Below are 25296 nucleotides of genomic sequence, written 5' to 3' on the forward strand. Positions count from 1 at the left end.
GCTGCGTACCTGGCTCAGGTGTGCTGGGAACTGCTAAGAAGTTACTTCTCTGCGGTTCCCTGAGGACTAGATTGAGAAATGCTGCTCTAGATGTTCTCCAGGAAAAAAAATTAAGTCCCACTTTTTCAGAGCTCTAGAACACTATACTGATCAGGTGTTCTCTAGTAAACACCAACAAACCCAAACATTGGGTTGGTGTTTCATAGCTGTGGCTGTTGGAGAGTCTCCAGAGCAAAGATTTTTCAGATCTGGAGCTTAAATTGGGCAGTACTGGATTTTGGAATCACTCAAGTGTTGGTGGAACTGATTGGCCACTTAGTGTCATATCAGCCAGCTATTTACAAAATCCAGAAGTGGAAACTGGACTCATAGTCCAGATTTGAAGACTTGTGTATCCCTAACATCACAACACCTGCAACACAAACATCAGAATGTTTCATTTGGCTTTCCAGATCTTCTCCTGAACATCTTAAAGTCACCAGCTCTCAAAGTCACATTTTGGATGAGCCTGTATTTTCCAACCAAAATGCTGGGTTGGTGCGTCATGTTGGAGATTCTCTAGAAAGTTCTCCTCGACTCGCCTTCGTCAGATTGGCTACATCAGATTGGCTTGTCTGACTGTTGAGCTTGTCCATATCCTGTGCCAAGCCGGAGTCTCGAATGCACGAAAGTGCACACTCACTAGCTGACATGTACCTGTGCACTACTGAACTACTGAACGGCAGGAGTGGAGGCTCAGACTCCGTCCGCCTCCAGATGCTTCCTTCAGTATTAGAATGATTTAAAACCTAAAACACTATTGCTTCAGCAGTCATGCTGTGTTACATAATAAATTGGGTGATCTGAATGGGCAGGGCTCTGTTCCCGTTTACGCTTTTGTTTGTTTATTTGAATGTGCCAGGCAGCTTGGGATGCAGTGCTGTCTGTTTGACGCTGATTTAGTGACCAAGAAATCCCCCCAAAGTTCCCCCGGAACTGCATACGAATGCGCACTCAGCACATACATACATACATACATACATACATACATACATTTAGAAAATATTGTCACTGTCACAACAAAATCTAAACGGTAACTTTACCGACGTAAAACTTTTAGTACTTTTGTTCTGACAGTGTCTCTGTACACATACATACTGTACAAAAGTCCACGGCACCTGCTAATAATGCATTCTACTCAATAAAACACTGATCATTTGAATAAGTATAAGCAACATTAACACAGTAGTGACTTACACTAATATGCAAATGTTAATGCGCCCTAGTCAAAGTTATGGGTTGTTAATTTGTGTAAATAAGTTAACACACCTACAGAGAACACACTTCTGCACATTTGAATGCAGAATTTCAGTTTATTTGCTGAATTTAACATTTGGGGAATAAAATGTGGCCTGTGCAGATGTTTTGGCACCCCCCCCCAATATGCAAATATATACAAATCGTGAAAATTAGCAGGAAAATGCCGTATTTCACCGTGTTCTCTGTAGAGGATGTAAATCAACAGAACGTGTACTTTGACCAGAGCTGTTGAAACAGCTGCATGTCTGTGTCTGACTGTGTGTTTGTGTTATATGTAGTTATGATCCATCAGGGCTGTCAGTTAAATCAGATGAGCTGGTGGGTTTGAACAAATCTGTGAGATGGCCGGAGGCGTCCGGGAGAAATGTCAAATTTGCCAGCAAATGTTTTTGTTCCGCAAACGAGCTCTCGGCTACTTTTCTCACAGTGCGAGGTTTTTTTTTAATAATGTTCTTAGGTGCCGGAGACTTTTGAGTCTGTGTGTATGTATGTATAATCATCACAGTCAAAAAAAAAATTCATGATGATTGGACTAATATAAGTGCTCCAAATTTGCTTTGCATAAATTATCTTTACAATAACTTAAATTGAAAGTAAAGAAAGTTTTTCTCCTGTAAAGTTTCCCTAACTACTAGTTTTTATTCGGACTGTGATTTTATATACATACATGTATGTATGTATGTGTGTGTGCGTGTGTGTGTGTGTGTGTGTGTGTGTGTGTGTGTGTGTATATATAAGTATAATATACATACATACATACATATAAAACACACTTTTATTTCACATCTCACTGCACTGGGGATGCACATACATACACTACTCTGCTGTATTTCACATACGGGCCTCATATCAATGCAAACACACCATAAAACCCAAAACCTAAGCACCCTGTCTGGGGGGAAAGCGCCCACCCTGCATTGCTCGTCCCGTGTCTATATCATTAAATGCCTTATTCGTAGTTGAGGACTAGTTGACTTTTAATGTATGGTGCTCCTCCACACCCCCCCCCCCCCCTCTCCTCTGCTATAGCGGTCCAGTTTAAACCTCTAAAGCAGCCTTGAGTCCTCAGGGGCGCTGGGTTTGCTCTGCTATCTCGGGACCATTTCTGCGTGATTCTGCATTACTTTGTTTGTTTGAGGTGGAAAACTGTGGGATTATACTGGAACCAGGAATAACATTTAAAACGACTGAATGTTAGATTATTATTATTATTATTATTATTATTATTATTATTCATGATTTTTTTTTTTTCATTAAGCCTTACCTTGGAATGGAAAACAGTGCTGTGGAGGTGTTGAACGCATTTCCTCTTCCTGTATTTTATTTATTTTTTCTGTCCCTGAAGTGGAGCAGTGATGCATTGTTGTAGTTCAGTCTGTCTTTTATGCACTTTTAACTGTTTGCTGGGGAAAAAGAAAAAAACAAGGCGAATCCAACGCCGTTCACTTTACTCTGTATAGTTCTTTCGGCCTTGGGCTGTCGGCACTGGCTGCGTTAGGCTAAATGTGGCAGATGCTACTGAGTCATTTATCTATTGTGCTCCTGATATCATTGTCATATCAACCCACACTTCCATGTCGGTGTGATCCCGATCCCAAAAGCCCACCAATAGCACCCTCACCACCGAATCCGAAACAAGTTGCACTAAAACCCATCGTTCTAGATTAAAATGAGATTTAATAGGTTTAATAGGGTTTAATGGGTGAGTTATTACGATGGAACATCCTGCAGTTTGTATAAAGTCCATTCATGCCTGTACAAAAGCGAAGCATTCAGAAACATCTGTTAGCCTTGTTAGCTCTAGCCGAATAGCTAATCATCCCGTACCAATGATAGACGAGTTTGTTTTGCTCAAATGTGGATTTTTTCCAGCCACCGGGGAGCAAGCGTCTCCTCCGACTGACCCACGAGTCATTTCGGACACCTGGGGGGGGGTAGGAACTAAACTGTTCGTAGTCTCTGTAGCTGTGGCAGTTTCACGTGTTTCACCATTGAGATTCCATGGAGTGAGGTACAAATGTCAGAACCTGTTTGAGTCCAATAAAAAGAATTAAGCACCATGTTTGGGCTCTTATTTCACACCGTCACACCTGCCGGGAGGCCGATCGCTGAGCTGCACTGGACCTCAGGTCCTCTCTTAATAAACACGAAGATAGTCGACATTCACATTAATACGAGAACAGTCACACTAATTCAAGAACACAGTCGCACTAATTCAAGAACACAGTCACACTAATTCAAGAACACAGTCGCACTAATTCGAGAACACAGTCGCACTAATTCAAGAACACAGTCGCACTAATTCGAGAACACAGTCGCATTATTATGAGAACACAGTCGCACTAATACGAGAACACAGTCGCACTAATACGAGAACACAGTCGCACTAATTCGAGAACACAGTCGCACTAATACGAGAACACAGTCGCACTAATTCAAGAACACAGTCGCACTAATTCGAGAACACAGTCGCATTAGTATGAGAACACAGTCGCATTAATACGAGAACACAGTCGCACTAATTCGAGAACACAGTCGCACTAATACGAGAACACAGTCGCACTAATTCGAGAACACAGTCGCACTAATTCGAGAACACAGTCGCACTAATTCGAGAACACAGTCGCATTAATTCGAGAACACAGTCGCATTAATTCGAGAACACAGTCGCACTAATTCGAGAACACAGTCGCACTAATTCGAGAACAGTCGCACTAATTCGAGAACACAGTCGCACTAATTCGAGAACACAGTCGCATTAATTCGAGAACACAGTCGCATTAATTCGAGAACACAGTCGCATTAATTCGAGAACACAGTCGCATTAATTCGAGAACACAGTCGCACTAATTCGAGAACAGTCGCACTAATTCGAGAACACAGTCGCATTAATTCGAGAACACAGTCGCATTAATTCGAGAACACAGTCGCACTAATTCGAGAACACAGTCGCACTAATTCGAGAACAGTCGCACTAATTCGAGAACACAGTCGCATTAATTCGAGAACACAGTCGCACTAATTCGAGAACACAGTCGCACTAATTCGAGAACACAGTCGCACTAATTCGAGAACAGTCGCACTAATTCGAGAACACAGTCGCACTAATTCGAGAACACAGCCGCCCTGTTACTTCAGTCTGTTTCAGGTTTATAGAAATGACAGCATTTCTTCAGCTCCCCCGTTTCTACGGTCTGGGGAAAGTGTGGTCATTCAGGCACATGCAGGTTGGACGCTAATGGCTAATCTACTTGTTGGCTACATTAGTAGCTCACACACTACAGATGCCAAACCTGTGTTAGCTGGACTAGATTTGAAGTAAGGAAACTGGAAACTGCGGTTTGTGTTTCTGTCCCTTTAATTCAATAATACAGGGCGATTCACTTGAAAGAGGCCCTGAATATTCTGTGATAACTCTCTCTAGGGCGAAGCAATCAGAACCAGGCAACATGCAACCAGCTCCTCAGTATATGGAGGGATGCCCCTGCGTCAGAGCGGTGAGGTAGGTGTCACCACGTTTAACCTCCATTTGCGCCTTACGGGTGTTTATCCCGTACCCCCAGAAAACCGAGAGCACTTCCAGCTTCAAGGTATGTCGTGCATTTCATTTGGTCCAGATCGCTTCGTCCTAACGGGAGTTACCACAGAATATTCAGGGCCTCTTTCGAGTGAATCTCCCTGTATTGTCTTAATTGGAACTTTAACAACTCACTTGTGCCCCCTTTAGTGCAAGGTGACCTTTGGCCCTTTAAGTAATGATGGATTTGTTGTAATATTTCGAGAAAAGAATTTCAATACTTTGTAAAAAAGAAATATTAATATTTTGAGAAAAAAAGTCGTGGAATTATGACATTAAAGTGGCATTAATACCAGGAAAGAACTTATGTTGTGCAATATTGTGGCCAAAGGCTTTGCGAAGGGAAGCAGCGCCTCCTGGTGTTAAATGAGGGGCGTTGAGTTGGTGGAGCTGCACTTTCATATCAATTCCCCCATAAAGAAACACTCAGCCTCCCTGTATCTCCTGCCCATCAGCACCAGCAGGAGAATAAAGAGCAATGATGGGTTTTTTAGTCTTTTAAATCAAAACACTTCCAAAAGGAGCCTACTTCTTACTTTTACTTTGCATTTGTCATTCATGTCTCTGAGACCAGCTTTCTCAGTGGAGTGGTGACCATTTCACTGTCCACTCTTGCAGGGTGTTAGCTGTGTGAGTGGAGAAAGGCTCCACAGCACCCTCTGCTGGACACAGGTTGGCATTACCAGTGAAAATCCTTCAGGTCAGAAGAAATTGATATAAAGACATACGTTTATTAATTATGACCCGATGACCACTGGGATAGGGTCCAGCACAACAGCCCCCCCGATCCGTGGGGGAGAAGCGGCTTAGAAAATGTGTGTGTGTGTGTGTGTGTGTGTGTGTGTGTGTGTGTGTGTGTGTGTGTGTGTGTGTGTGTTTATTAATTATTATATTATTTTCTGCCATGCCATAAATTCTCATTGTTGTGAAAATCACTTAAATTGTGAATAAAATATATGCAGCGCAATGAATATCATTGGCCACAACTTAATTCCTTTGTTACTATGCCTTACTAAGCTGTGGCCACACGTTAGGTTCTTGTTCCCATGCCTTACTTAGCTGTGGCCACATATTAGGTTCTTGTTCCCATGTCTTACTAAGCTGTGGCCACATATTAGGTTCTTGTTCCCATGTCTTACTAAGCTGTGGCCACAAATTAATTACTTTGTTACCATGTCTTACTAAGCTGTGGCCACACGTTAGGTTCTTGTTCCCATGCCTTACTTAGCTGTGGCCACATATTAGGTTCTTGTTCCCATGTCTTACTAAGCTGTGGCCACATATTAGGTTCTTGTTCCCATGTCTTACTAAGCTGTGGCCACAAATTAATTACTTTGTTACCATGTCTTACTAAGCTGTGGCCACACGTTAGGTTCTTGTTCCCATGCCTTACTTAGCTGTGGCCACATATTAGGTTCTTGTTCCCATGTCTTACTAAGCTGTGGCCACATATTAGGCTCTTGTTCCCATGCCTTACTAAGCTGTGGCCACATATTAGGTTCTTGTTCCCATGCCTTACTAAGCTGTGGCCACATATTCGGTTCTTGTTTCCATGCCTTACTAAGCTGTGCCCACACATTAGGTTCTTGTTTCCATGCCTTACTAAGCTGTGGCCACACATTAGCTTCTCAATCCCATGCCTTACTAAGTTGTGGACACAACTTAATTATCTTTTTCTCACATAACTTTTATTCACACTATTCACACAGAACGTCACCTGCAGGGCTCTGTAAAGTAAGGCATGGGAACAAGATAATGAAGTCATGGCCACACATTACTTTTATTTATACAAAACCAGTCTTCAGACTGAATCTGGAGGAACATCTGACTGAATGCTTTCTGTGCCACTGTTAAAACTGTTCTACGTGGCACCAAGGAAAGGTTCTGCTAATGTTGGGTTCTGCAAGCTTGACTTCATAACAGTAGCAGAACCTTTTTTAGGACCACTTGCAACACATCCTCCATCAATCTGAAGAACCAGTTCCCCATGCACAGGACCGATAAAGCATGCAAATGGCTCTTTGTGTGTCCGTGGTTTGTTAAAGAACCCTTGAAGAACCTTCTTTTGTGAGGGTGCAGGTAAAGTAACCCTGTGAGTTTGCGCCGGCTCTCCTCTCTGCCAGTAAGTGCTGTTTTGGTTGTGGGTAAAAGCTGCGCAGAGTTAGAACAGTAAAGCTTCTGTAAGGAGATTAGAGTTTCTGCCTTAAGACCACACACACACACACACTCACACACACACACACACACACACACTCACACACACAGACTCACCTCGCCGCGCTCACCTGCTCACCAACCTGCTCACACGGTAAGATCAGACCTTTAAACCTACATTATATTGATTTTTAATGTAACAGTGGTTTGGTTTTATCGTATTGAGGGGTGTTTATGCTGCTTTGGCTCACATCTTCCATCTTCTAGTGGTTGGTTAGTGTAGTGGGTAACACCTCTGCCTTGTACGCTGTAGACTGGGGTTCAATCGCCCACCCTACACTATACCAATAAGAGTCCTTGGGCAAGACTCCTAACACCACCTTGGCCTCCCTGTGTAAAAATGATCAAAATTGTAAGTCGTTTTGAATAAGAGCGTCAGCCAAACGCCGTAAATCTTCCTAAATATACAAGTTCAAACATATTTACACGCTGAAATGAAATGAACTGGACCTCCAGGCTGTAAACCACAGTCCGGTGTTCTTTGCTCTGAATTAAAAAGGCGTATTTTTCCTTCAGGCGGGTCACTGCCAGCAGCCAGCATCATCAGAAATAGCACACAGATCTTCAGTCACTGAATAGACTATAGAGTATATTATATTTCTTCATATTTTGTACCGAAGTTTCAAAAAGGAGGACTAGACATACGGCTCTGAACTCTGGGGGCCTCAGGTGCCCCCGGCTGTATTAGCTGTTCATGCATGGATGAAAATGAATCAGTATTTCGTCCTGAAAGGGCAAATATGATCTTCAAACGACAATGAATGAATACATAATAAATAAAAGGCAATAAATACATGCAAGTCAAATAAATGGCATGTAACGAATGCATCATCTAATGCGTTGCGGTCGTGTGCAAAAGTTTGTGCACCCCTGGTGAAGAAAATTGTTGAGCAAATTAGGAAAAAAATACAATTGTGTGTTCAAATAATGCGGAGGTGTGTCTCTGTAGAGGACGTGTAACGTGGAAGCTGACCAAGGCCGCTGATGTAATATCACGGTCAGCATTTTATATTAACGACAAACAAAACACGCCATCATGTCTTGCGGCTCAGGGGACGTGAGTGACCGCACATACTGGGAGAAACGCACTTATTACTATGCGTCTTTGTCTGGTAGACGTGTGCCGGAACAACATTTTCAACAAGCTACTCGACCAATCGATCAATCATTTGATCAGCGATCACCTCTTTTTGGTGGTATGGTCACTCTGAACGGCTGTGTCCGGCAGGCCGGCGAGTCATTTTACAGCAGGACGCTGCAGCCTTCAGCAACTAGACAGGATCAGGCTCACAGATTACTGCACCACTTATCCTCACCACACACACACACACACACACACACACACACCCCCACCAACTGGAGCTAAATGAGTCGCAGAAGAACCCTTCAGCAGAAGAATCAATAATCAGTCATCTCTAATCACCCCTTGTCCACTGCTTTCCATTATTACAGGCTTAAAGGGGAATTCCACCCATTTTGCTAAATTTCTGCATAACTGGTGTGAAATGGTTCGGACGTCTGTACAGTGGTGGTGATGGGAACCAGGGGTCGCCATGACGACAGCACAGATGCAGACACTTTATTTACCGTCCAGAACGTTTTCCTTTGGCAGCCGTTTTGCTGTTTTGCCTCCACTATGATCAATAAATCAATCAATCAATAAATAAATACATACTGCTCTGTTCATCATCAACAGTTTGTTTCACTGTGTGAAGTCAGTGAGAGACCTCAGATAGACTTGAATACGGATTAAGGTGTTTTCACACTGTATAGTGCACCGTTATCGATACACGTGGACTGAAGCAAGGACTAAATCCAGCCACGGCGCTGGATCAGCAGGACGAGGCCTGAGCGGCTCTGCTCTGAGCTTTAATCTCACGCAGAGCTGAAGGAGCGTGTCCGGGCTTGGTTTGCTATTTATGGTCTTAGCTATTAGTGAGAGCCGTTAAAAAGAGATCCACGCCACCGCGTTCCCTGCTCGGCCTCGCGCCGCGCTGACCGGGGCCTTTTCGGAGAAGCTCCAGCTAGATATGATAATCTGGCTAAACAAAGCACCAACGAGCACACTGTAAAACAATAACACTAAGCTGTAAAATGTTTTGGGTGTCTGATGTCTGTGCCTGCTGCTCCATGAGTTTGTTTTCATGTGTTTTATTTCATCACAACTTCTATCAAGTTTTTAAAAGCTCTCTCTACTGAAAGCTGTTTAACTGTGCGTCCAGATTACACTCAAAGGCCTCGTCCCATTCCACCCCTCGCCCCTGCCACTGAGCCCTCAGCCCTCTGCTTTGCATGTCCTCGTCTGGGGGGTAAGGTGTCCCGATTCATGTTGAGATAGAGGGGTGGGGTGAAGTGTTGGGGCTACATGACCCTCCAAACGGAGGTTTTTCAGAGACTCCAAACAGGGAGAGACGAGAAAAGGAGAAAAACCGGCGAGACGGAGAACAAGAGACCAAAGAAACCCACAAACGTCGGAATTTTCTCTGTTAAAAAATCACAATAAACATCATTTTGTCTTAGTTTGATGTGGTTTCAGTGGATTTTGGTCGTTTTTCTTCATAACAAGTATAAAAAATCACTAACATGTTAATGTCCCAGTAGCCAGTTAGCTAACTCTCCCGTTCCACCTTAAATAGTCGGGCAGTTCTGACTCCTGAAGCGCCAGAATGTATCTGCTGCTCCATTTAAGGTGGAACGGGAAAATTCTAACAGGAATCTGGAGAATATCCGACTTCAGCTTCACATCACTGAAGAATTAGGGGGGGTGATAATAAATAACTGCCCCCTCTTTGAAGGCGTATGACCCCTAAATGTAACTAAAGCCCAGCAGTGAGGAGCTGAACTTTCCCCTCCTCTGCTGTCCCTGCAGACGGGCAGGGTCGCCTACAGAGCGGCGCTAGTAGCTGTTAATGAAGTGATGCTCTTTTATTAGAGGGGCTCATTTCAGAGGGAAGATCTCAACCACTGCCCTGTAGCTCAGGAACAAGGGGCAGCACTTGAAAACAAGGGGTAGGGGTAAAAAGAAGAAATGGGACTGGGCCAAAGAGCAATTTCCATGCTTAAAGGGTTCTTTTCATGGTGAAATGGTTCTTCAGATTGACGGAAAATGTGTTGCATGTTTTAAAAATGATTAAAGCGCCAGAAAGGATTCCTCTACTGAGACAATGTCAAGCTCGTAAAAACTGCAGAACCCTTTTTGGTTGTGTATAGAACCATATTCCGCACATTCTCCACCAACCTTGAGAACCATTTCACCATGCATCCTTTAAGCGTGGAGATGGTTCTTTGGGTGTTTATGGTTCTATATAGAACCATTGTCTGTACTAAAGAACCCTTGAAGAGCCATGCGGTGTTCTCTCACTACAATACCCAGCATGCATTGCACAAATACATCATGCAATACAGATGTGATGTTGAGCTTCTTAGCAGTAGCGTTAGCTGGCTCTTTGATCATTTTATCTATATTTTATAATATATTATGGGTGTATTATATTATGGTGTAGGCTCCAGTATGTCCTGGCCTTCATAGTGCACTACCTAGGGAGTAGGGAGCCATTTGGGATTCAGCCCTAGTAGCCCAGCTCTGTTTCACCTGCTGTGACCACATGAGCGTTTTTAACTGGACCGTTCCTGTAATGCGGAAGGGGTGGCCGCGCCGCTCACCTGTGATATCTGTGTTTATTTCTCTTGGTTCATTCAGGACTGACCTCCAAACTTCGCCAAGATGTGTGACCAGACGTTTGTGGCCATCACCTTTGGCCCCTGCGACAGCTGCAGCCAGAATAAGCCTCTGATGAACATCTACCTGCAGAATGAACCCGTCAACTACTGCTCACTGTGTGTGGAGCTGGTACGACTTTACTGCTCTAAAACCACAGCGGCTTAAGTAGCTTACTGCTCACAGCTAACTGGCCATTGAGGTGATTTAAGTACATCCTACCAGAAGCACAAAGACTAATTAAAGGGCCCATATCATGGAAAAATCTTAGAAGTAGATATTTTTTATGTATATATATTTAAAGTTTTAAACCTTAATGTTAACTTCCCAGTTCATATTAAAAAAAAAAAAAAAACACAATCTGGAATTTGTGATGTCACAAAATACACATACCACTGTTGTCGGAACAAAACCTTGTATCTCCATTTTTTGTCGATTTTCACTTTTTGATATAATTTGAAAATGTTTCCTGGCCTTTATATTTTTTGCAAATTTCTTGAAGGAGGGACCAAAATAAACGGCCAAAACTGACTTGGAAAGACGTCTGGTTCCATTGTAATCCAGGTTTTTTCCTTCTCCTGTAAAGTTAACATTTTGGAGATACGAGGTTTTGTTCCGACAGCAGCGCTATACACCTATGCGGATTACAACTGTGTAGCCCCGCCCATTCACACTGAAGTTATAAGGTGTGTTTCGGTCCAGATTGCTCTTTGAATCAGGCGCAGCCAATCAAGACAAAGCTTATTTACATATTTCAGTGTTAAAACCATAAAGTGAGGCAGTCACTACTTTTAAGGCATAAAGAGAAGTTTGGAAATTGATTGTGGATCTTTTTTGACATATAAACTTACACAAACATGAGGAAGAAAATGAATGAAGAAAAATGAAACATCAGGAAAAAGGAAGATATGGGCCTTTTATCAACGGCACCAGTGAGGCGGCAGGTTCTCTGCAGAGCGTCGAGGGAAATGCAGGATATGAAGATGACGCTGAGATGTGTGTTTAGCTGAGACGTGTTTGGTTCCAGGCTTTATGTAGGACGGTGAAGTGGAGGCCTGCGTTAGGCCTGCTGTCAGCACCGCGCACAGAGCGGCAGCCCACACCAACAGCTATCAGAGCAGGAGCAGCACACAGTGAGCTGAGGGAGCTTTATCTGCCAAAGCCCCTCGGCTTATCAGCATGAACAGGCCTCCAGAGAAAGACCCAGCAGTCCCATAGAAAATCAACAGTAATGCATGCAGGGAGCTGGTCCAGACCCCGGGATAAAAAAGGCACAGAGGAAGTAGATCAGATTATTATTATTATTATTGTTATTATTATTATTATTGTTACTATTATTATTGTTATTATTATTAGTAGTAGTAGTATTATTTTTGTTGTTGTTGTTTTGTGATAATAATTATTATTATGATTATGATTTTTATTATTAGTAGTAGTAAAGTCAAAATCTCCCAAATGTTTAAGAGCTAAGTAATAAAATCACAACCAAAAAAAATAAACAGTACAGAAAAAATATTTAAATGAAAAGGCTTATAATGATTCTTTTATGAGTAATTAGGAGTATTAAAATCACAAATGATAATAATAATAATAATAATAATAATAAACATTTACAGAAAAAATTAAAAGGCTTTTAATGATCATTTTATGAGTAATTGAGAGTATTAAATTCACGAATGATAATAATAATAATAATAATAATAATAATAATAAACATTTACAAAAATGTAAAGGCTAATGATGATGATGATGATGATAATAATAATAAACATTTAGATTAAAAATGAAAAGGCTTTTGTCACTTTAAAAGAAACTATTAACTAAGAACAAGAACAACAACAAAAACTAACAATAATCAATTTTGCACTTTCTGTAAGAGAGCATGGTCGTTTAATGGCAACATTATGGATGAACTTTTATTAAAATCTCAGCAAATAATAATAAAACGAAGCGCCTCTGAGAGAAAAGTGGGGCTTTTATTGCTGTGCCCGTGATGAAGCGCTGCGTGTTGATTTAAATACGCCGCTGCTCTCGACCAATGAGGGCGCGCCATCTCGGTGACGCCAGAGAGTAGGCGGGCGAAGGAGCAGCAGCTCGCACTCCGGGCACGGCGCTGATTTTCACGGGATAATAACATCCGTCCGTCTGTTCCTCCACCTGTCTGTCCGTCCGTCTCCCTGTCCGTGAAGATGGCGTGCCAGGGTCTGGCGAAGGGTGAGACTGTGTCCACTCTGCGCGCGGAGTCAGAAAACCTGAAGGCCAAGCTGGAGGAGGAGCGAGCCAAGCTGCACGATGTGGAGCGTGAGTACAGCTTTACTGACAAACAGTGCGCAGTGAGTGGACAGAGTGGACACACTGGACAACAGACCGCAGACACTGCAGACCGCACTGCACGCTTAGCATGCATAGACTGTTTATGTCTGTATTATACTGTGTGGGATGTACTAACCATGCATGTTCCAATCCACACTATGCACACTTGCCATGCACACTCCACACCACATCATGCAGACTAACCATGCAGACTCCACACCACATCATGCAGACTAACCATGCAGACTCCACACCACATCATGCAGACTAACCATGCAGACTCCACACCACATCATGCAGACTAACCATGCAGACTCCACACCACATCATGCACACTAACCATGCAGACTCCACACCACATCATGCACACTAACCATGCAGACTCCACACCACATCATGCAGACTAACCATGCAGACTCCACACCACATCATGCAGACTAACCATACAGACTCCACACCACATCATGCAGACTAACCACATCATGCAGACTAACCATGCAGACTCCACACCACATCATGCAGACTAACCACATCATGCAGACTAACCATGCAGACTCCACACCACATCATGCAGACTAACCATGCAGACTCCACACCACATCATGCAGACTAACCATGCAGACTCCACACCACATCATGCAGACTAACCATGCACACTCCACACCACATCATGCACACTTGCCATGCACACTCCACACCACATCATGCAGACTAACCATGCAGACTCCACACCACATCATGCAGACTAACCATGCAGACTCCACACCACATCATGCAGACTAACTATGCAGACTCCACACCACATCATGCAGACTAACCACATCATGCAGACTAACCATGCAGACTCCACACCACATCATGCAGACTAACCACATCATGCACACTAACCATGCAGACTCCACACCACATCATGCAGACTAACCATGCAGACTCCACACCACATCATGCAGACTCCACACCACATCATGCAGACTAACCACATCATGCAGACTAACCACATCATGCAGACTAACCATGCAGACTCCACACCACATCATGCAGACTAACCATGCAGACTCCACACCACATCATGCAGACTAACCATGCAGACTCCACACCACATCATGCAGACTAACCATGCACACTCCACACCACATCATGCACACTTGCCATGCACACTCCACACCACATCATGCAGACTAACCATGCAGACTCCACACCACATCATGCAGACTAACCATGCAGACTCCACACCACATCATGCAGACTAACTATGCAGACTCCACACCACATCATGCAGACTAACCACATCATGCAGACTAACCATGCAGACTCCACACCACATCATGCAGACTAACCACATCATGCACACTAACCATGCAGACTCCACACCACATCATGCAGACTAACCATGCAGACTCCACACCACATCATGCAGACTCCACACCACATCATGCAGACTAACCACATCATGCAGACTAGCCATGCAGACTCCACACCACATCATGCAGACTAACCATGCAGACTCCACACCACATCATGCAGACTAACTATGCAGACTCCACACCACATCATGCAGACTAACCACATCATGCAGACTAACCATGCAGACTCCACACCACATCATGCAGACTAACCACATCATGCACACTAACCATGCAGACTCCACACCACATCATGCAGACTAACCATGCAGACTCCACACCACATCATGCAGACTAACCATGCAGACTCCACACCACATCATGCAGACTAACCATGCACACTCCACACCACATCATGCACACTTGCCATGCACACTCCACACCACATCATGCAGACTAACCATGCAGACTCCACACCACATCATGCAGACTAACCATGCAGACTCCACACCACATCATGCAGACTAACTATGCAGACTCCACACCACATCATGCAGACTAACCACATCATGCAGACTAACCATGCAGACTCCACACCACATCATGCAGACTAGCCACATCATGCAGACTAACCATGCAGACTCCACACCACATCATGCAGACTAACCATGCAGACTCCACACCACATCATGCAGACTCCACACCACATCATGCAGACTAACCACATCATGCAGACTAACCACATCATGCAGACTAACCACATCATGCAGACTAACCATGCAGACTCCACACCACATCATGCAGACTAACCATGCAGACTCCACACCACATCATGCAGACTAACCATGCAGACTCCACACCACATCATGCAGACTAACCATGCACACTCCACACCACATCATGCACACTTGCCATGCACACTCCACACCACATCATGCAGACTAACCATGCAGACTCCACACCACATCATGCACACTAACCATGCAGACTCCACACCACATCATGCAGACTAACCATGCAGACTCCACACCACATCATGCAGACTCCACACCACATCATGCAGACTAACCACATCATGCAGACTTGCCATGCACACTCCACACCACATCATGCAGACTAACCATGCAGACTCCACACCACATCATGCAGACTAACTATGCAGACTCCACACCACATCATGCAGACTAACCACATCATGCAGACTAACCATGCAGACTCCACACCACATCATGCAGACTAACCACATCATGCACACTAACCATGCAGACTCCACACCACATCATGCAGACTAACCATGCAGACTCCACACGACATCATGCAGACTCCACACCACATCATGCAGACTAACCACATCATGCAGACTAGCCATGCAGACTCCACACCACATCATGCAGACTAACCATGCAGACTCCACACCACATCATGCAGACTCCACACCACATCATGCAGACTAACCACATCATGCAGACTAGCCATGCAGACTCCACACCACATCATGCAGACTAACCATGCAGACTCCACACCACATCCACAGCCTTTATCAGATTTACCTCTGAATGCGCTCTGTTTCTCTCTCAGTGCATCAGGTGGCGGAGAAGGTGGAGACTCTGGGTCAGTTTGTGATAAAAACCCGCAGGACGCTGAAGGGACACGGTAATAAAGTGCTGTGTATGGACTGGTGCAGAGACAAGAGGAGGATGGTGAGCTCCTCTCAGGTAAGCACAGCGCTTCTGGACACATAACATCCATGTGACCCCTGTCCAGGGTCCTTATCATGGGGTTTAGAATTTCTTCCACCAGTGGGTGGGGCTAAACAGCTGTACCTTAAATAGGTGGATGTGTGACATCACAAAATATTTAGAATGGGCTGTTTTCGGTGCTCAGTTCGGATGAATTTTAAAACTATGTTTTAGATCAAAATCTCCTCAAATCTATAGTAAATGAACGTCTCAGTCACCAGGCAGTGAATTCATAACCACTTCATATAACAACGTCCTGTGAGGAGCTTTTAGAGGGGGACGTCCGGTTCCTATCACCACCACTGTGAACGGTTCTGACTCAGTACGTTTCTCTAGAACAGAGCGTTTCCACTCAGAACCACTCAGAACCGCTCAGAACCGCTCTGTTTACGTCTCAACCTTTACATTGTGCCAGTATGTTGAAATAATTGGTGGAATTTCCCTGTAAAATATGATTTTTTTCCTTCTCCTATAAAAACTGCACAAGATTTGTCTTCATATGTAAAAAGTAATGTGATTAAACTGACCTGTGAGCAGGACAGCTGGCCTTGTTTTAAAGCTTGTTTGCTGTTGTTGCATATTATTTCATACAGATTGGCACACTTTCATCATTTCGGTATAATTTTCAATGTTTTCTAGGATGGCAAGGTCATCGTTTGGGATGCCTACACAACGAACAAGGTAAATCAGCTATTTACTATTAAGATATACGTTTCAATTTAAATTAAAATGTATTAAATGGGATATTAAAAATGATGACAGTACATTGCATTATTATTTTGTTACTGCCAGTTTTAGTAATTTCTGTTATTTTGTTATTACAGTGTTATTACAGTGTTATAGTATATAATCCTTTTAAGATATTTTGTTTACATTTTAGTTTCTAGCACCATGAAGTCAAAGGATAAACGATGTACTGTATTGACTTTACAGTAATTCCTTGATAATCTGCCTGCCTGACCGTTTCATCGCCACTTTTCAGGTCTGGCTGTTAATGATATTAGGATCATAATTGGATCGTTTTATATATTTATCTGCCATCGTTCCAAACCTGAGCAGCATCGATGTCTAAATCGTGCAGAAAGAGTCTTCAGGACCCTCGTCCTGTAATCCAGTGTGTATTTGTAGCAGGTTCTTTTGGGCAGTGTTGGTTATTATGCAGTGAGGGGACTGACCCCACGTTTATGATGCTGTGCTAATGCTCTCTAATGGAGGTTTAACTGCTGCTCTGATCCTGAGTGCTGCACTTTATACACACACACACACACACACACATCAACATACAAGTACATATTAATATTAACCTTATTCGTGTATGACTGGAGGTGTCAGATCACCTCATGTTTTTACTTCAAATAATTAGGGCAACATAAAAAAATATAAAATATATTTATAATGTTATAAAATATTTATAACAAGTCATTACAGCAGCATAAAAAACAAAATGACTTAAAAAGTAGGAATAAAGAACAGTCACTTTAAAAGTAATAAGAATCCATCGTTTTCTCCCGAACGGTTTATCGGAATTCAGTCAGTTAGTAATAATTAATAAAATTCACCTCCAGAATCCTTATGCTTCAGAAGCTAAATACTGAAGCTGATAAATGACAGAAATATTGCGAATAGGTCATCAAAGTTTATTATTTACCATTTAAAAATCTCCTGATTACCCCCCCCCTCCCAAAAAAAGACCAAGCTAAACATCTAAAAAGACCGTTTAGTGTCCACTGTATGAGAATTGAAGCTGCTATGTAGATCATAACTGCTTATAAATGACCAAACCAAGCATCTGACACGCCGATGGACAGAGTCATGCGGTCTGCCGCTGTGTGTGTTTTACAGGAGCATGCGGTCACTATGCCGTGTACGTGGGTGATGGCGTGCGCCTATGCGCCGTCCGGCTGTGTGATAGCCTGCGGGTGAGTCTTCTCCAGCAGCGTCACTGATCCGGCACCAGCTCCGCTGAGCCGTCACAGTCAGAGAAATAACAGCCTTATGATGATACATAGAACGTCCTTACAGTCACAGAGAACACGCTGCGCATTTCACTGCTTATTGGCTCAATTTAATATATTAGGAAAGAAGTAAAACATTAATCGGAGCATCTGATTGGCTGAGCCGCTTGATATACACGTTTGACTCCAACTCTGCTGGCATGGACCACCGAGTGCACTGATGAAGTAAGAACCTGTTTTTTTTTTTTTTTAAACCGAGGGGCTGGCAACTTATGTTCTTATCTAGAACCAGGCTGGTCCAGCTGTTCGGAGGCAATCTTCGCTCACTTCTCCGTCCCGCAGGACCACAGCGTGGCTGATGAGACGTTTCCTGGACCAGCCCAGCTCATTACTTAGTAATCATATGGAATCATGAGCTTTTATGAGCAGGAAAACTCTGACGTGTTGGAGTCCTGCAGGATTTGGAAGCTAAAAAATAGACAGATGGACAGATCTATCTATCTATAATCTATCTAGCACCCCCTATATATATATATGTAATATTGTTGTTGTCAGATCAAAAACTTGTATGTCCAAAATGCCAACTTTACAAGAGGACGAAATACCTTACTTTTAATGTAAGTCAATGGAACCAGACGTCTTTCCAAGTCATTTTGGGTCATTTCTGTTGGTCCATTCGTCATGATATTTACATAAAATATATAGGACCAAAGGAATTTTCAAATTATGTCAAAAACTGAAAAATGACAGAAGTGGAGATACGAGGTTTTGTTCTGACAGCAGCGATATACAATATATATATACCTGACCACTTTCCAACCTTTACCATTAAACCAGCTTTTTTGTTACTGTGCTTTTAAGACTGATATATGCAAATGAGCTGTGTTCTGATTGGCTGTCCTGTATTGTGCTTCATCCAAGGAACATTCCATGCTGAAAAACCCCATATATTTAGGGGAGGGCAGGGGTGGGAGCAGGGTTGTAGGGGCAGCAGAACTGCTGTAGGCTGAGTAGCTGTTGGTTTTTGTGACATCACAAAAGCAACGATTGTACAGCAGGCCGTTTTTGTAGGCGAGTTTGTGTGTAGCCTGTGTAGACTGGTCAGTGAACGGTACGTTATGAGGTTTTAATGTTTATATACTCTTTCTGTGTCAAGAAGTTGAGTAAAATTAGTTTTCTGCTGTACTGACTCTTTAAATAAACAGTTCGTTTTAAAACGTTAAGGATTATTAATACATTCGAACCCTCATTTGTTTCTCTCTTTGTTCCCTCTCTCAGGGGGCTGGATAATAAATGCTCTGTGTATCCACTGTCTCTGGATAAAAATGAGAATTTGGCTGCTAAGAAGAAATCGGTGGCGATGCACACCAACTACCTGTCGGCCTGCAGCTTCACCAACTCTGACATGCAGGTGAGGTGTTATGAGTCTGATATCTTAGTTTATTAAGGATATTCTGAGTTCAGGTCAGTTACATTATACAGAATGTACAGATGTATGTATTGTTAGATGTATTAGGTACACCTTGCTAGTAAAAGGCTGGACCCCCTTTTGCCTTCAGAACTGCTTTAATTCTTCGTGCCACACTTTCAACAAGGTGTTGGAAACGTTCCTCAGAGATTCTGGTTGGTTATTTGAGTTCCTGCTGCCTTTCTATCATCTGGAACCAGTCTGCCCATTCTCCTCTGACCTCTCACATCAATAAGGCATTTCCGTCCACACAACTGACCGCTCACTGGATATTTCCTCTTTTTCGGACCGTTCTCTGTAAACCCTAGAGATGGTTGTGCGTGAAAATCCCAGCAGATCAGCAGTTTCTGAAATACTCAGACCAGCCCGTCTGGCACCAACAACCACGCCACGTTCAAAGCCCCTTAAATCCCCTTTCTTCCCCGTTCTGATGCTCGGTCTGCACTTCAGCAGGTTGTCTTGACCACCTCTACATGCCTGAATGCAGTGAGCTGCAGCCGTGTGATTGGCTGATTAGCTATTAGTGTTAACGAGCAACTGAAGAGGTGTACCTAATAAAGTGGCAGGTGAGTGTATACTTAGCAACACAATCTGAATGACATAATATTAAGTATAGAATGGAGTAAATGACGTGGAACAGACAAAGAAAAATAAAAAATAATTATAATAAAAGTTCTTTAATTGTAAAACTGTAGGATCCAGCGTCGTAGGGTTAGTTATAGTCTACACACTTAAAACAGATGGTTCTTCAAGGGTTCTTGAGTAAAGAAAGTGGTTCTATATAGAACCCTGAAAAGGGATCTTTATTAAGGCATGGTGAAATGGTTCTTCAGATTGATGGAGAACGTGCTGTAGATGGTTCTATATGGAGCTTTTTATGCGAAGGGCAAAAGCACCAGCATATTTAACAAGCTGGACACTGTGACAGTAGAAGAGCTCTTTTTGGTGCTGTTTAGGACCCTTTCCAAAAGGTTCTAGATAATACCATATAAGACACATTTGGCGACAATATGAAGAACCAATCTGTGTGTATATGTCATCAATATGTGTTATATATAAATCACTGCTGTTGGATCAAAACCTTGTATCTCTAAAATAGTAACTTTACGGGAGAAGGAAAAAACCTGCTTTACTTTTAATGGAAGTCAATGGAACCGGACGTCTTTCCAAGTCGTTTTGGTCCGTTTCTTTTGGTCCATTCATCATGAAATTTACACACAATGTAAAGAACAACAGGCCTTTGCAAATTATGGCAAAAACTGGAAAATGACAAAAATGGAGATATGAGGTTTTGTTCTGCGTGCTGCAATATTTAAGTACCTTTATGTTGGGGCTCAATATAAATTGTCTGCACAGGAAAGTGAACCGAGAGCTTGTGGCACACAGATTTCAAGCCTTAAGCCTGAGAAATGGACATGCTGGTCATCTTGGTGAAAAAAAACCTTAACTTATAAAAAATAATTGCATTTAAAGCAGAAGCGACTATATGTAATAAACTAATAAGTCATCTAGACTTAATAATATATATATTTTTTATTAATAATTGTTTTTTTTCCCTTTTTTTTCTCTGTTCCGACTGATCCGTTGTCTGAAAAAATAATCGTGACGTTGTGTATTTGAAGAGTATCGCAGTGTGTTACTGCCATAGTGCCCAGCGCTGTGTATTGTGTGTAAGTGTGTGTGTGTGCAGCCCTGAAAGAGCTGTCACTCTGCCTGTGATCTACAGATGCTCTGGTCAGTAATGTCCATCTAAGGTCCGGTGATGGTAAACCGGTCCCTGTGCAGCTGTTGGCGCTGATGAGTCAGGCTCAGGCTGTGAGGATTCTGTAGTAACGGCGAGTGTGAGCAGCTCTGCCGGTTGGTTGATTGATGCCGGTTCCTGCTGGGACTGTGAATAATTCAGCTGAGCTGAGTGCGTGTCTGCAGGCCGAGCCGTGGGCTGCAGCCGGGTGGTCGCTAATGGCCTGCCATTGTGGGGTTATTTTTAGAGCTGGAGCAGCTGGAGGTGTGCGTGGACGCTGAGTGCAGCAGAAGATGGAGGCGACTGTGAGGGGGAAGCGCTGCTTAATGCAGCTGATAGAAGAGAGACGGACATATGTTTAGCATTTTTTTCCATATCTCTGCTGCCGGAGCCGTTCTGTATCATATTTCATTTTGCTCACAGTGAACTACAGACATTACAGTGACAATCTGTCCTTTGTTCATGATTAATTTAGAAATTGGCCATAAATATGTTCTGTATGTGTATATATAACATAAATGTGTGTGTATATATATATATATATATATATATATATATATATATATATATATATTCACACACACAATATTTGTAGTTCCTTTAAAAATGTTTTTTCTTAACATAAAAAATATAAAAATTCTGGGTTTGTGTTTTATGAATTAGACAAAGTGCAGATTTATCACAAATATGTTTGTAATATACACTATATTTCCAAAAGTATTCGCTCGTCTGGCTTCACACGCATATGAACTTGAGTGACGTCCCATTCATAATCCATAGGGTTTAATATGATGTCGGCCCACCCTTTGCAGCTATAACAGCTTCAGCTCTTCTAGGAAGGCTTTCCACAGGGTTAGGAGTGTTTATGGGAATTTTTGACCGTTCTTCCAGAAGCACATTTGTGAGGTCAGACGCTGATGTTGGACGAGAAGGTCTGGCTCACAGTCTCCACTCTAATTCATCCCAAAGGTGTTCTGTGGGGTTGAGGTCAGGACTCTGTGCAGGCCAGTCAAGTTCTTCCACACCAAACTGGCTCATCCGTGTCTTTATGGACCTGCTTTGTGCACTGGTGTGCAGTCATGTTGGAACAGGAAGGGGCCGTCCCCAAACTGTTCCCACAAAGTTGGGAGCGTGAAATTGTCCAAAATCTCTTGGTGCTGAAGCTTTAAGAGCTCCTTTCACTGGAACTAAGGGGCCGAGCCCAACTCCTGAAAACACCCCCACACCATGATCCCCCCTCCACCAAACTTTACACTCACAATGCAGTCAGACAAGTATCGTCTCCTGGCAACCGCCAAACCCAGACTCGTCCATCGGATTTCCAGATGGAGAAGCGTGATTGGTCACTCCAGAGAACACGTCTCCACTGCTCTAGAGTCCAGTGGCGGCGCTTTACACCACTGCATTCCACGCTTTGCATTGCGCTGGATGCAGCTGCTCGGCCATGGAAACCCATTCCATGAAGCTCTCTACGCTGTTCTTGAGCTGATCTGAAGGCCACATGATGTTTGGAGGTCTGTAGTGATTGACTCTGCAGAAAGTTGGTGACCTCTGCGCACTATAAGGGATAAGTGATACCTTTTTGATCCTAGAACTGGGGAAATTCCACCTCCGCATTTAACCCATCCATGAAGTGAAACACCACATACACACTAGTGAACACACACACTAGGGGGCAGTGAGCACACTTGCCCGGAGCGGTGGGCAGCCCTATCCACGGCGCCCGGGGAGCAGTTGGGGGTTAGGAGTCTTGCTCAAGGACACCTCAGTCATGGACTGTCGGTCGTGGGGATCAAACCAGCAACCTTCTGGTCACAGGGCCAGATCCCTAACCTCCAGCCCACGACTGCCCCTCAGCATCCGCTGACCCCGCTCTGTCATTTTACGTGGCCGACCCATTCTTTCACTAATGTCTGTAGAAGCAGGTCTGCAGGCCTAGGGGCTCAGCTTTATACACCTGAGACCATGGAAGTGACTGGAACACCTGAATTCAGTGATCTGGATGAGTGAGTGAATACTTTATAATATAGTGTATGTTAGATATTATTATTATTATTATTATTATTATTATTATTATTATTATTGCCTGTTATCTGTTACTGCTTTTCATATATGTCCAATACTGTTCAAGAGCTTTGGCAATAGAAGAAGATGAAGAAGAAGAAGAAGAAGAGAAAGCACAGCAGAAATAAGATTAGTTATAAAACTGATATCCAGAATTTCCGCAGGAGGCCTTAAGCTGCACTGTGGGAAAGGTCATTTGCTTATTGTAAAATGTACATTTAAAAGTCCATATGCATCATTTACATGTAGTCCTCTACTCAGCTCTGAGTGCAATGGACCGTTCAGTGAGTGTTCACTGTTTAATGGCTCTTTCTGAAAGTGTGATTTCCTAGATAAAGGCTGATGAATATGTAAATGCCAGTAGGTGTTTTCATGTCTTCATCAGAGTCCCGAGGTGGCGGGTGCTTTCTTTCTTAGATATAATTAGATCTTACATCATGGACTGCTCTTGATTCTGGTTACAGCAGAAGCTGAGAGTGTAAGGCAGAAGTGAAAGCCAGGCGGGGTTTTCCTGGTTTCAGCAGCAGAATCGTCCCGAAAAAGGTCACTCAAACACTCGGGTTTCATGTGACTGTCAATAAATTAACTGTGGGGAGTTTATTAATCACTAAATTACAGTGAGATTATCACTGAAATTACTACATCAGCTTGCTGTGAATCACATTCTTAGGCATATTATTATTATTATTATTATTATTGTTGTTTTTCCTACTACTACTGCTACTAGTACTACTGCTACTACTGCTACTGCTACTACTGCTGCTGCTAGTACTACTACTACTGCTGCTGCTACTAGTACTACTACTACTGCTAATACTGCTACTACTAGTACTGCTACTGCTGCTACTGTTACTACTGCTACTACTACTAATACTACTACTACTGTTACTACTAGTAGTAGTAGTACTGCTACTGCTGCTATTGCTGCTATTACTGCTACTGTTACTACTAATACTACTACTGCTACTGCTACTACTACTGTTACTACTAATACTACTACTAATACTGCTACTACTACTGTTACTACTACTACTACTACTACTACTACTACTACTAATACTGCTACTACTACTGTTACTACTACTACTACTACTACTACTACTAATACTGCTACTACTACTGTTACTACTACTACTACTGCTACTGCTACTACTACTGTTACTACTACTACTACTACTAATACTGCTACTACTACTGTTACTACTACTACTACTACTACTAATACTGCTACTACTACTGTTACTACTACTACTACTACTACTAATACTGCTACTACTACTGTTACTACTACTACTAGTGCTGCTACTGCTGCTATTACTGCAACTGTTACTACTGTTGCTACTACTACTACTACTACTATTGTTACTACTACTACTGCTAGTACTGCTACTGCTGCTATTGCTGCTACTGTTACTACTGTTACCACTACTACTGCTACTGCTACTACTAGTAGTACTGCTACTGCTGCTATTGCTGCTATTACTGCAACTGTTACTACTAATACTACTACTGCTACTGCTACTACTACTGTTACTACTACTCCTACTACTTTTACTGAAGTTGTTGTATTGGGGAAAACTAAAACATAAAATGTGCTTTTCTAATACGTAAAACAAGTAAATACATTGAAATTATGCAGTGAAATTAGCAGAAATGTAAGTGCATTCTCATCAAAGTCTTCATGTAATTTGATGGGGTCTCTTCAAACTATTAAATTTAATAGATATATAGATATAAAAACAAAGTAGAATTGTGTCTAAAGGCGAAATCATAAAGAGGTATTTGCATTCAGTGAGGTACACAGGTGCCTTAAGACCATTTGGAGCTTAAAGACATCTGTCCTGAAGGATACAGTGCTGTTCAGA

At 42.8% G+C, this 25296-nt stretch overlaps 1 protein-coding gene across 1 annotated transcript in view; it reads left to right on the plus strand.

Moving 5' to 3' along the window:
- Window positions 1–7099: 7099 nt before the first annotated feature.
- gnb5b (guanine nucleotide binding protein (G protein), beta 5b) overlaps window positions 7100–25296 on the plus strand; it is a 40762-nt gene continuing 22565 nt past the window's right edge. The window contains exons 1-7 of the mRNA XM_017719496.2: window positions 7100–7184; window positions 10791–10940; window positions 12998–13109; window positions 16043–16179; window positions 16843–16884; window positions 18046–18122; window positions 19437–19569. Coding sequence (XP_017574985.1) covers window positions 10815–10940; window positions 12998–13109; window positions 16043–16179; window positions 16843–16884; window positions 18046–18122; window positions 19437–19569 — 627 coding nt within the window. The 5' untranslated portion in view covers window positions 7100–7184; window positions 10791–10814. The remainder of the gene's footprint in view (window positions 7185–10790; window positions 10941–12997; window positions 13110–16042; window positions 16180–16842; window positions 16885–18045; window positions 18123–19436; window positions 19570–25296) is intronic.

Source organism: Pygocentrus nattereri, chromosome 7 (assembly GCF_015220715.1).
Source record: "Pygocentrus nattereri isolate fPygNat1 chromosome 7, fPygNat1.pri, whole genome shotgun sequence".
NCBI classification, from domain to species: Eukaryota; Metazoa; Chordata; class Actinopteri; order Characiformes; family Serrasalmidae; genus Pygocentrus; species Pygocentrus nattereri.